We start from the raw sequence: 12707 nt of genomic DNA, 5'->3' as shown, positions 1-12707 counted from the left end.
CTAGTGACCGCGCCCTATAAGAGGAGAGGGAGAGCAGAGGAAGGGAGAGCAGAGGAAGGGAGAGCAGAGGAAGGGAGAGCAGAGGAAGGGAGCTCTCTCCCAACCAGAATGCTTGTGTGTGTGTGTGCGTGACTGGGAGAGTGTAGAGTAAAGAGCTGAAAAGCTAAAATAAAGAGTCTGAAAACTCAGTTCTGGCCTGCCGTGCTTCTGTGCTCCACCCACCTTCAACGATTCTTACAGTGGTGCCGAAACCCAGGACAGAGTACAGAAGAGAACAGCCCCATGGAGTCCTCCCCCTTCAAGGACCTGGTCCATGCCCTCGCCATGGCCCAACAGAGCCAGCACCAGGCGCTGATCGCCCTCCGGAAGGAGCAGGAACAACGGTTTGAAGCCCTGGTGCTGGTGCAGCAGGAAGATCGCCAGGCATTCCGGCACCTCCTCGTGTTGGCAGGGTCCACCATCACCACAGCCACGGACCCTCCCCACCTCACCCTAAAGAAGATGGGTCCGCAGGACGACCCCAAAGCCTTCCTCGCTCTTTTTGAGCAGGTAGCAGAGGCGTGGGGTTGGCCGGTAGAACAGCGCGCGGCGAGCCTCCTCCCCCTGTTAACGGGCGAGGCACAGCTGGCTGCGCTACAGCTCCCCACCAACAGCCAGCTGGTCTACGCCGACCTCTGCAGGGCCGTCCTCCAATGCGTGGGGCGCACCCCAGAGCAGCAACAGCAGCGCTTCCGCGCGCTGCGCCTGGAAGAGGTCGGCCGGCCGTTCGCATTTGGCCAGCAACCCCGGGACACCTGCCGGCGGTGGCCGAGGGCCAACAACCGTGACGCTGACGGAATCATCGATCTGGTGGTGCTGGAACAATTCATCGCCCGACTTCCGGAAGGAACAGCGGAGTGGGTCCAGTGCCATCGCCCTGCGTCACTGGATCAGGCCATTGTGCTGGCGGATGACCATATGGCAGCTGTTCCGACGGCAGGACAGCGTGTCTCCTCTTCTCCCCTTCTTTCTGTCTCTCTCCTTCTGTTCCTCATCCTCGCCCCATTCCCCCACCACGGAGGCGGGGGCCAGCTCCACCCCAGCCGGCCCGCCGCACCCACATTGCTCTACCGTTTCCTATTTCTGTGTCTGTGTCTTCCCCCCCTCAGGTGAGTGAGCTCCGAAACACCGGTGCAGAGGGACAGCCTGGGCCGGTATGCTGGCGCTGCAGGGAGCCGGGGCACCTCCAGCATCAGTGCTCAGTGATGGAGGTGGGCGCGGTGGTCCGAATCCCCGACGCACCAGAGACCACCTGGTCGTATCGCATAGCGATGAGTATCCAAGGGGGTACGTATCAGACTTTGGTGGACTCCGGCTGTAATCAGACCTCAATCCACCAAAGCCTGGTGCAAGACGAGGCATTGGGGAGAGCACAATTGGTGAAAGTGTTGTGTGTGCATGGGGATGTTCACAACTACCCTTTAGTGTCGGTCCACATTCTATTTCGAGGGGAAAAATTTAGAGTAAAGGCGGCGGTTAATCCTCGCCTTACCCACTCTATAATTTTGGGGACTGACTGACCGGGATTTCGGGAATTAATGACGCATTTAGTGAAGAGTGGGGCCTGCCATAGTTCAGCAGGGGGAGATCCCGGTGTGGCACTGGCGGGAGCAGCTGTCACAGAGCCATCTATGTCATCACTGCGTCAGAGTAAGGAGCAGCATGCTCCTTCTCCCTCTCTCGGGGATTCCTTCACGGATTTCCCGTTAGAACAGTCGTGAGATGAGACTCTGCGGCATGCATTTGACCAAGTGAGAGTAATCGATGGTCAAACTCTCCAGCCAAATTCCACACCATCCTTCCCCTATTTTTCCATTATTAAGGATAGATTATACCGAGTGATGCAGGACACTCAGAGTAAGGAACAAATAACAGCTTTTAATCCCAAAGAGCTGCCGGGAATTTATATTCCAGGCGGCTCACTTTAATCCCATGGCCGGACACTTGGGGCAGGATAAGACACTAGCCTGAATAATGGCCGGTTCTATTGGCCAGGGATTTGCGGCGATGTCCGTAGGTGGTGTACGGCATGCTGCGAATGGCAGTTAGTAATCCCGCGGCCATTCCAAAAGCACCTTTGCGCCCTCTGCCATTAATCGAGACCCCGTTCGAAAGAATTGGGATGGATCTCGTCGGGCCATTAGATCGGTCAACACGAGGATATCACTTTATTTTAGTCCTGGTGGACTATGCAACGCGATATCCAGAAGCAGTGCCTCTTCGCAATATCTCAGCACGGAGTATTGCAGAAGCACTCTTCCGCGTCATCTCCTGAGTTGGAATCCCCAAGGAGACTCTGACTGATCAAGGCACTACGTTTATGTCACGCACACTGCGCAAACTGTATGAGTTACTGGGAATTAAGCCGATCCGCACCAGCGTTTATCACCCACAAATGGATGGCTTAGTTGAACGGTTCAATCGCACCCTCAAGAACATAATTTGGAAATTTGTAAGCGAAGACGCACGCAACTGGGATAAATGGCTCGAGCCCCTGTTATTCACAGTGTGAAAGGTCCCACAAGCCTCCACGGGGTTGTCCCCGTTCGAATTATTATACAGGCGTAAGCCGCGTGGCATTCTAGATGCGCTGTGTGAAAATTGGAAGAAGGGACCTTCAACAAGCAAAAATGAAATTCAATACGTTATTGACCTGCGCGCCAAACTCCACACACTCACGCACCTAACCCTGGAGAATTTGCGGCAGGCCCAAGAACGTCAAGTCCGTCTGTACGACAGGGGCACGTGCCTTAGGGAATTCAGACCGGGAGATAAAGTACTCGTGTTGTTGCCCACGTTGAGCTCCAAATTGATCGCTAGGTGGCAAGGACCCTTTGAGGTCACACGGTGAGTCAGGGACGTCGACTATGAAGTGAGGCGAACGGACAGGGGTGGGGCGTTACAGATTTACCACCTCAACCTGTTAAAACTTTGGAACGAGGCGGTCCCCGTGGCGTTGGTGTCGGTGGTTCCAGAGAAGGCGGAGCTGGGGCTGGAGGTTCACAAAGGAAAATTGACATCGCCCACCGCTCCGGTCCCCTGTGGAGACCACCTCTCCCCGACCCAACTCACGGAGGTCGCCCAGTTGCAGACAGAATTTTTTGACATGTTCTCGCCCCTGCCCGGCCGCACCCACCTCATAGAACACCACATTGAGACGCCCCTGGGGGTAGTAGTGTGCAGCCACCCTTACAGACTGCCCGAACACAAAAAAAAGGTGGTTCAGGAAGAACTTGAGGCCATGCTCGAAATGGGCATCGTCGAGGAGTCCCACAGTGACTGCAGCAGCCCGGTGGTCTTGGTTCCCAAGACCGACAGGTCGGTCCGGTTCTGTGCGGACTATAGAAAAGTCAACGCGGTGTCTAAGTTCGATGCGTACCCAATGCCTCGTATTGACGAGTTGCTCAATCGACTAGGCACGGCTCATTTTTATTCAACACTGGATTTGACAAAGGGATATTGGCAGGTCCCCTTGACTCCGCTATCCCGAGAGAAAACTGCCTTTTCCACACCGTTTGGCTTACACCAGTTCGTCACACTTCCATTTGGGCTGTTTGGGGCACCCGCTACTTTCCAGCGGCTTATGGATAGGGTCCTCTGCCTCCACGCCACCTACGCGGCTGCATACTTGGACGACATCATTACTTATAGTAATGACTGGCCGCGGCACTTAAGCCACCTAAGGGATGTCCATAGGTCACTGAGGCGAGCGGGTCTCATAGCCAACCTGAAGAAGTCTGCGATTGGGCGGGTGGAAGTACGGTATCTGGGCTTCCACTTGGGCAATGGGCAGGTGCGTCCCCAAATCAATAAGACAGCAGCGATTGCGGCCTGCCCGAGGCCCAAGACCAAAAAGGGGGTGAGACAGTTCCTGGGGCTGGCTGGCTACTATAGTAGGTTTATTCCTAATTATTCGGACGTCACCAGCCCGCTGACTGATCTCACTAAAAAGGGGGCACCAGATCCGGTCCAGTGGACAGAGCAATGCCAGCGGGCTTTCTCTGAGGTAAAGGCTGCACTGTGTGGGGGGCCACTGTTACACTCCCCTGACTTTTCTCTCCCCTTTGTTTTGCAGATGGACGCGTCGGACAGGGGGCTGGGGGCTGTTCTGTCCCAGGAGGTGGAGAGGGAGGACCGTCCAGTGCTGTACATCAGCCGGAAGCTGTCGGTGCGCGAGGGCCGATACAAAACCATAGAAAAGGAATGCCTTGCCATCAAGTGGGTGGTCCTTGCCCTCCACGACTACCTGCTGGGGCACCCTTTCACCCTCTGTTTGGACCACGCGCCCCTGCAGTGGCTCCACCGCATGAAGGATGCCAATGCGCGGCTCACCCATTGGTATCTGGCACTCCAGCCGTTTAAGTTCAAGGTGGTCCACAGGCCGGGAGCGCAGATGGTCGTGGCGGATTTCCTCTCCCGTCGGGGGGGGGGGGGGGGGGGGGGGAGTCAGCTGCAGGCTGGACAGCTCCCCGGCCTGAGTCGGGCGGTGGGGGTATGTGGCAGCAGAGGCGTGGTCAAGTGTCGGTCTGGGATGGACCATCACACAGTGGGAACGGATATTGTGGTCAGACAAATCAGTATTCCAGGTGTTTTTTTTTGAAGAAATGGACACTGTGTGCTCCGGACCAAAGAGGAAAAGGTCATCACCATCCAGACTGTTAGCAGGAACAAGTCCCAAAGCCAGGGTGTGTCATGGGATAGCGTTGGGTCAGTGCCCTTGGCAAAGTTAACTTACACTTCTGTGATGGAGCATTAATGCAGAAAAGTCCACTGAGATTTTGGAGCAACATCTGCTGCCTTCAAGACGACGTCTTTTCCAGGGAGATTTCAACAAGGTGCTGCAAACCCACATTCTGCTCACATTACAAAGGCGTGGCTGTGGAAGAAGAGGGTGTGTCCCCTCTGTCCCCAACAGAGAATGTGTGGAGAATTTAGAAATGAAAAATATGACAGTGACGACCCGAACTGTTTCACACTGTGGCAGCGGGGCGTGGTCAAGCGTCAGTCTGTGAATGGAGGGCGGAGTCAGGGAAGGCAAGTGGCAGAATCACTGCACCTGACGGGAAGTAACCTGTGTTTGTGTGTCTTCCCCAGTGACCGCGCCCTATAAGAGGAGAGGGAGAGCAGAGGAAGGGAGCTCTCCCCAACCAGAATGCTTGTGTGTGTGTGTGTGTGTGTGTGTGTGTGTGTGTGTGTGTGTGTGTGCGCGCGCGTGACTGGGAGAGTGTAGAATAAAGAGCTGAAAAGCTAAAATAAAAAGAGTTTGAGAACTCAGTTCTGGCCTGCCGTGCTTCTGTGCTCCACCCGCCTTCAACGATTCTTACACACACCTTCAGACCTGTTTACAGGAAGAACGGGACAAAAATAACACCTGAGACACTTCAGCACTTGGAGTCTTCAGTCCATAAACAGCTTTACGTGTCGGGAGAAGGAACGGCAATATTATAAACATTATAAAGTGGGAAATGATTTACTGTCACAACTTTTTGAAATGTACTGTATTAAAATTGAAATCAGTGTTTCTTTTGAAAGAAAATTAACGAAATAAAAGATTAAATACTGTGCTGTTGTGTTGTTCTGAGTGTAATACGGGTCAAAGATTATTTACAAATCACTGTTTTCAGTTTTAATTTAATGCACTGTCCCGACTTTTTATGAGTTGGTGTTGTAATAAAGATTCTATAATTATTACCAATTAATTTTTTTTTAAAATGTACAAGATGTATTTCTGACAGCAGTGGAAGAGGAAACCAGTGAAACTGGTTGTGTGTGAGCTGAACCAATCAGGTTTTACTAAACTGTGACAAACATTTGGACGCTGATCCTAAATGTATCACCATGTCCTGGAGCGTTCTTTCAGAACAGGAACATGATCATCCTGAGCTGAAGAGAAAGGAACCAAGCTCTCGTGCACAGACACAATGAGAGTTAATGTGGGAAGAAAAAGAAAGCTGGAGCACTACGTTCTCTTCAAATTATACCCATAAAGCTTTCAAAAGGAATTTAATCACAAAATCTGACTCACACTGCATTCACACTAATCCAAACAGACCTCAAACACCACAGTCACCTCCTCCTGCATCTGCAGGACTCTGATCTCACTTAGGCACAACACACTCTCCTCATGTTAGAGTTAATGTTCACCTCCAGCACTCCCAGCAGCCTGCGGCTCTCTCTCTCTCTCTCTCTCTCGGTGCTGGTGTTCGTTTGCGGAGATGTGTTGGCAGAGGAGAAGCAGAGATGTGATGGAGTTTTCCAGCACAAGGTTATGGTGACCTGCACACATACTTTGGTGCCTCGCCAAGTTATTTTGGAGAAAATACAACCAAGTACAAAATCCCAGAAGCTCAAAGGAGTCCAGAACAACAGCATGCAGGTTTGTCTGTACAGAGACGGTATGTTTGAACAAAGTCAAACTGCGTCGAGTGTGACGTTCTCCGACATTTAGATTTATGTGACTTGGAGAAGAAGAAAAAAGACAAAATGAAATTCATTATAACTTTCTTTACAACACACTGCATAGAGTTGATAGTGTACACCTCCTGTACTGGATATTACATTCACTTTTCTAATACGGACTCGTTTTTAATCGTTTCTCCCGCTTCACCACAAAGTCGAGAAATCAAATACTCATGAATCCAAATATGGGAACAGAGTTGATCTGGAAGTTCAGTCGGATATTCGACAAACTCTACATGTGGATCACTGGAATGCTGTTTCCATGAAAATGAGAGACACATCACATCAGTATGTGCAGGAATATATTCTGTGTGATGTAAAGATTCTTAAGTTGTAGCTCCTGCTGATGTTTTCAGGCTCCGTGTTTTCCTCCTTCACCATCACACACTCGCTGTTTTGAAGAAGTTCACAGTGATCCGTATTCGCAGAACATCAGGCACTAACGCTGATCTGGAATCTGCTCATACACACCCGCCCGCACACACTCGCCCGCGCACACCCGCCCACGCACACCCGGCTCGCTCATGATCCGTCACTCAGCACAGGACGTCGGACCGAAACGACCAGCAGCAGTAAAGAGAAGCCGATATGAGTTTATAGTGGTGCAGTGTTCACTTTCAGTCAGTCAACAGAAACACTTTCTCTGGTTAAATCTATAACGTCTGTAACCCTACAGCTCACTGTGCCGATGGATCATGATCACTAAAGTTACCTGGTCATTGTTCTGCCAACAAAACACACACTTTTATGGAGGTCCATGTTTTTTCCCCACTTCCCAGCGTGAATACACCACGGTCCATAATTACATCATTCTGACTTCAGACTTCTGAGTCGAATACAGCGTTAAAACACGGAGTCTAAATCCATTTGGTGGACAGAATTACAAACAATATACAATATAATCTACAGGAATAAAATCTACAGGAATATAATCTACAGGGTGTGCTGCTGGTGCTGATGTCATTGTTGACTCACCGTTTGAGAAGTGCGCCCCCTGGGGGAAACTCAGCTCATTGCTATGCTCTGCCTCACACGAGTAAATCGCCTTGGCGTCTCTGTGAGGAACAGAACCAGATAGAGTTTTATTTAAAGAGGCACCACAGCAGCACTGAGCCCACAACCTCATGCTGAAAATCATCCACTTGATCTTTTCATTTATCTGAAAATCGTTTGCTTTATAAAAAACACTACATTTTTTATTAATTTTGTAATAAAATCGTAAAGTCGTACCGCCCGGTTTGTGTCGACAGTGAGGGACTTTCAAACATCAGTGCTCTCACTGCCACTCTGATAAACACATTAACACACAATCTGTCATTAATTACAACATTATAAACACAGGATTTATTTCAAACATCACAATTTAAACTCTAAAACGCGCGCTTCTGTAAGCGTGACATCTGTCGATACTGTAGTGTGTTTACGGGAGACTGGAGACGACACCATTTACAGGAAGGAGACGCAAAGGCACAAAAATACATGACGTGCTGATCAAAGCCCACGATAAGCAGCTGATCCTTCTGTATTGGAAACATGAGACGTCTTTAATTAATATTAAACCACAGAACTGCTGCTGCTGAGTTCTGGGCTCTGATTGGTCAAAGGTGTTGATTAGTTTTCTATACAGCTCTGACTGTAGTGCAGGTTTATTTATAATTAATGCTCTTGTTCTGATACGTTATGTTTTCTATAGTAACGGCTCAATCACAGGGGTGTGTGTGTGTGTGTGTGTGTGTGTGTGTGTGTGTGTGTGTGTGTGTGTATACTGTCTCTGGAAGGAGTCTCCAGTGTGAGCGCTGTGTGACAGTAAGAGGTGAAGCTGGAACAGATGTTTATGTGTGTGTGTGTGTGTGTGTGTGTGGATTGATTGAGTATATACAGGAACGAGGTGAATCATAGAAACTCAGCGCTAATAAACACATCAGCGATCCGTTACAATGGCTTTTATGCTAATTTATTATCCTGTGTGGCAGCGGGGGCGTGGCCAAGCGTCGGTCTGTGACCGGAGGGCGGAGTCGGGGAAGGTAAGTGGCAGAATCACTGCACCTGAGGTTGATTAATGTGTTTGTGTGTCTTCCCCAGTGACGGCGCCCGATTTAAGGAAGAGAGTGAGAGCACAGAGGGTTCTCTCCCCAAAAAGACGACTGGAGTGTGTGTGTGTGTGTGTGTGTGTGTGTGTGTGTGTGTGTATAGTAAGGCTGAAAAGCTATAATAAACGGGTTTTGTGAACTCAGTTCTTGCCTGCCGTCCTTCTGTGCTCCACCCACCCATACGAACCGCTACAGTGTTGCCGAAAGCCGGGAATTGGAGCGCCGAAGCAGAACAGCCCCATGGAGTCCTCCCCTTTTGCCGAGCTGGTCCACGCCCTCGCCACGGCCCAGCAAAGCCAGCACCAGGCACTAGTCGCCCTCCGGAAGGAACAAGAACAGCGATTCAAGGTCCTGGTGCTGGCTCAGCAGGAAGAGCGACAGCCGTTCCGGCACCTCTTCGCGTCGGTGGGGTCCCCCGCCGCGGGGCCGTCCCCCTTCACCCTGACGAAGATGGGCCCGCAGGACGACCCCGAGGCCCTCCTCATGCTCTTTGAGCAGGTAGCAGAGACCTCGGGGTGGCCGGTGGAACAGTGTGCGGCGTGCCTCCTCCCCCTGCTAACGGGAGAGACACAGCTGGCCACGCTACAGCTCCCCGCCGACCACCGGCTGGCCTACGCGGACCTTCGCCGGGCCATCCTCCAGCATGTGGGGCGCACCCCCGAGCAACAACAGTGGCAGCGCTTCCGCGCTTTGCGCTTGGAGGAAGTCGGCCGGCTGTTCGCGTTTGGCCAGCAACTCCGGGACGCCTGCAGGTGGTGGTTGAGAGCCGACAACTGCGACGCCAAGGGGATCATCAACCAGGTGGCGCTGGAGCAGTTCATCGTGCGTCTACCAGCCGGAGCTGCAGAGTGGGTCCAGTGCCACCGCCCGGCATCGCTGGATCAGGCAATCGAGCTGGCGGAGGACCATTTGGTGGCTGTCCCGACGGCAGGACAGCAGACCACCTCTTCTCCCCTCTCCTCTCTCCCCCTCTCCTCCTGTGTCTCATCCTCGCCCCATTCCCCCACCGCAGAGGCGGGGGCCGGCCCCACCCCAGCCGGCCCGCCGCACCCACGGTGCCCTCCCGTTTCTCTCTTCTGTGTCTGTCTCTCCCCCCCCCCCCCTCAGGTGAGTGAGCCCCAGAGCACTAGTGCAGAGAGGAAGCCCGGGCCGGTTTGCTGGCGCTGCAGGGAGCCGGGCCACCTTCAACAGCAGTGCTCGGTAATGGAGGTGGGCACGGTGGTTCGAATCCCCGACGCACCAGGAGCCGCCTTCAATCGGGCCAGAGCGTATCGCATACCGGTGAGTATCCAAGGGGATACACATCAGGCGTTGGTGGATTCTGGTTGTAATCAGACCTCAATCCACCAAAACCTGGTGCAAGACGAGGCATTGGGAAGAGCACAATTGGTGAAGGTGTTGTGTGTGCACGGGGATGTTCACAACTACCCTTTAGTGTCGGTCCACATTTTTTTTCGAGGGGAAAAATTTATAGTGAAGGCAGCGGTTAATTCTCGCCTTACCCACTCAATAATTTTGGGGACGGATTGGCCGGGATTTGGGGAATTAATGAGTCACCTAGTGAAGAGTGGGTCCTGCCGTAGTTTAATAAGGCAGGACCCACTATTTAATCGAGACCCCGTTCGAAAGAATTGGGATGGATCTTGTCGGGCCATTAGATCGGTCAGCATGAGGGTACTGCTTTATATTAGTTCTGGTGGACTATGCAAAGCGATACCCGGAAGCAGTGCCTCTTCGCAATATCTCAGCACGCAGTATTGCGGAGGCGCTCGTCCGCGTTATCTCCCGAGTTGGAATCCTGAAAGAGATTCTGACTGACCAAGGCACCGCGTTTATGTCACGTACACTAAATGATCTGTATAGGTTGTTGGGTATTAAGCCGATCCACACCAGCGTGTATCACCCACAAACGGACGGTTTAGTTGAACGGTTCAATCACACCCTCAAGAATATAATTAAAAAATTTCTAAGTGAGGATGCACGTACAGTAATTGGGAAAAGTGGCTCAAACCCTTGTTGTTTTCAGTGCGAGAGGTCCCCCAAGCCTCCACGGGGTTCTCCCCGTTTGAATTGTTATACGGGCGTAAGCTGCGCAGCATTCTAGATGTGCTGCAGGAAAATTGGGAGGACGGACCTTCACCAAGTAAAAATGAAATCCAATACGTTATTGACCTGCGCGCAAAACTCCACACACTCACACACCTAACCCAGGAGAATTTGCGGCAGGCTCAAGAACGACAAACCCGTCTGTACGACAAGGGTACGCGCCTCAGGGAGTTCGCACCGGGAGATAAAGTACTCGTACTGTTGCCCACATCGAGCTCCAAATTAGTCGCCAAGTGGCAAGGACCCTTTGAGGTCACACGGTGAGTCGGGGACATTGACTATGAGGTGAGGCGAATGGACAGGGGTGGAGCGCTACAGATTTACCACCGCAATCTGCTCAAACTCTGGAACGAGGAGGTCCCTGTGGAGTTGGTGTCGGTGGTTCCGGAGAAGGCGGAGCTGGGGCCGGAGGTTCAAAAGGGAACACTGGCATCACGTACCTCTCCAGTCCCCTGTGGAGACCACCTCTCCCTGACCCAACTCGTGGAGGTTGCCCAGTTGCAGACCGAGTTTTCGGACGTATTCTCGCCCCTGCCCAGCCGCACCAACCTCATAGAGCACCACATCGAGACGCCCCTGGGAGTGGTAGTGTGTAGCCGCCCTTACAGGCTACCCGAACACAAGAAAAAAGTGGTTCGGGAAGAACCCGAGGCCGTGCTCGAAATGGGCATCGTCGAGGGGTCCCACAGTGACTGGAGCAGCCCAGTGGTCTTGGTACCCAAGGCCGACGGGTCGGTCCGGTTCTGTGTAGACTATAGGAAAGTCAACACAGTGTCTAAATTCGACGCGCATCCAATGCCTCATATTGATGAGTTGCTCGATCAACTAGGCACGGCTCGCTTTTACTCGACACTGGATTTAACAAAGGGTTATTGGCAGATCCCCTTGACTCCATTATCCTGAGAAAAAAATGGCCTTTTCCACACCGTTCGGCTTACACTAGTTTGTCACACTTCCTTTTGGGCTGTTTGGGGCGCCCGCTACGTTTCAGCGGCTGATGGATAGGGTCCTCCGCCCCCACGCAACCTATGCGGCCGCCTACCTCGACGATATCATTATCTATAGTAATGACTGGACGAGGCATCTCCAACATCTGAGGGCCATCCTTAGGTCGCTGAGGCGAGCGGATCTCACAGCCAACCCGAAGAAGTGTGCGATTGGGCGGGTGGAAGTACGGTATCTGGGCTTCCACTTGGGCAACGGGTAGGTGCATCCCCAAATTAACAAGACAGCGGCAATTGCGGCTTGCCCGAGGCCCAAGACCAAAAAGGGGGTGAGACAGTTCTTGGGGCTGGCTGGCTATTATCGTAGGTTTATACCTAACTATTCGGACGTCACCAGCCTGCTGACTGATCTGACTAAGAAGGGGGCACCAGGTCCGATTCAGTGGACGGAGCAATGCCAGTGGGCTTTTTCTGAGGTAAAGGCTGCACTGTGTGGGGGGCCACTGTTACACTCCCCTGACTTTTCTCTCCCCTTTATGTTACAGATGGATGCGTCGGACAGAGGGCTGGGGGCTGTTTTGTCCCAGGAGGTGGAGGGGGAGGACCGCCCAGTGTTGTATATCAGTAGGAAGCTGTCGGTGCAGGAGGGGCGCTACAGCACCATTGAAAAGGAGTGCCTAGCGATCAAGTGGGCGGTCCTCGCCCTCCGTTACTACCTGCTGGGACGCCCTTTCACCCTCTGTTCGGACCACGCGCCCCTCCAGTGGCTCCACCGCATGAAGGATGCCAACGTGCGGATCACCCGTTGGTATCTGGCACGCCAACCCTTCAACTTCAAGGTGATCCACAGGCCGGGGGCGCAGATGGCTATAGCGGACTTCCTCTCCCATCGGGGGGGGGAGTCGGCTGCAGGCCGGACGGCCGCCCGACCTGAGTCGGGCGGTGGGGATATGTGGCAGCGGGGGCGTGGCCAAGCGTCGGTCTGTGACCGGAGGGCGGAGTCGGGGAAGGTAAGTGGCAGAATCACTGCATCTGAGGTTGATTAATGTGTTTGTGTGTCTTCCCCAGT

General features: G+C 52.7%; 1 protein-coding gene across 7 annotated transcripts in view; it reads right to left on the bottom strand.

Annotated features, from left to right (window-relative positions):
• LOC132887650 (rho GTPase-activating protein 42-like) overlaps positions 1 to 12707 on the bottom strand; it is a 118945-nt gene that overhangs the window by 7521 nt on the left and 98717 nt on the right. For 5 of the 7 annotated variants that reach the window (XM_060923118.1, XM_060923115.1, XM_060923116.1 and 2 more), the window contains 2 exons: positions 7729 to 7785; positions 7474 to 7553 (listed from right to left, as the gene is read on the bottom strand). The exons of 1 other annotated variant lie outside the window; for it this stretch is intronic. In XM_060923118.1, coding sequence (XP_060779101.1) covers positions 7474 to 7553; positions 7729 to 7785 — 137 coding nt within the window. The remainder of the gene's footprint in view (positions 1 to 7473; positions 7554 to 7728; positions 7786 to 12707) is intronic. One more of the 7 variants, XM_060923117.1, reaches the window with a different exon arrangement.

This window comes from Neoarius graeffei, chromosome 6 (assembly GCF_027579695.1).
Source record: "Neoarius graeffei isolate fNeoGra1 chromosome 6, fNeoGra1.pri, whole genome shotgun sequence".
NCBI lineage: Eukaryota > Metazoa > Chordata > Actinopteri > Siluriformes > Ariidae > Neoarius > Neoarius graeffei.
Note: the sequence above shows the minus strand (reverse complement) of the source record. Positions and strands in the feature narration are given on the sequence as shown.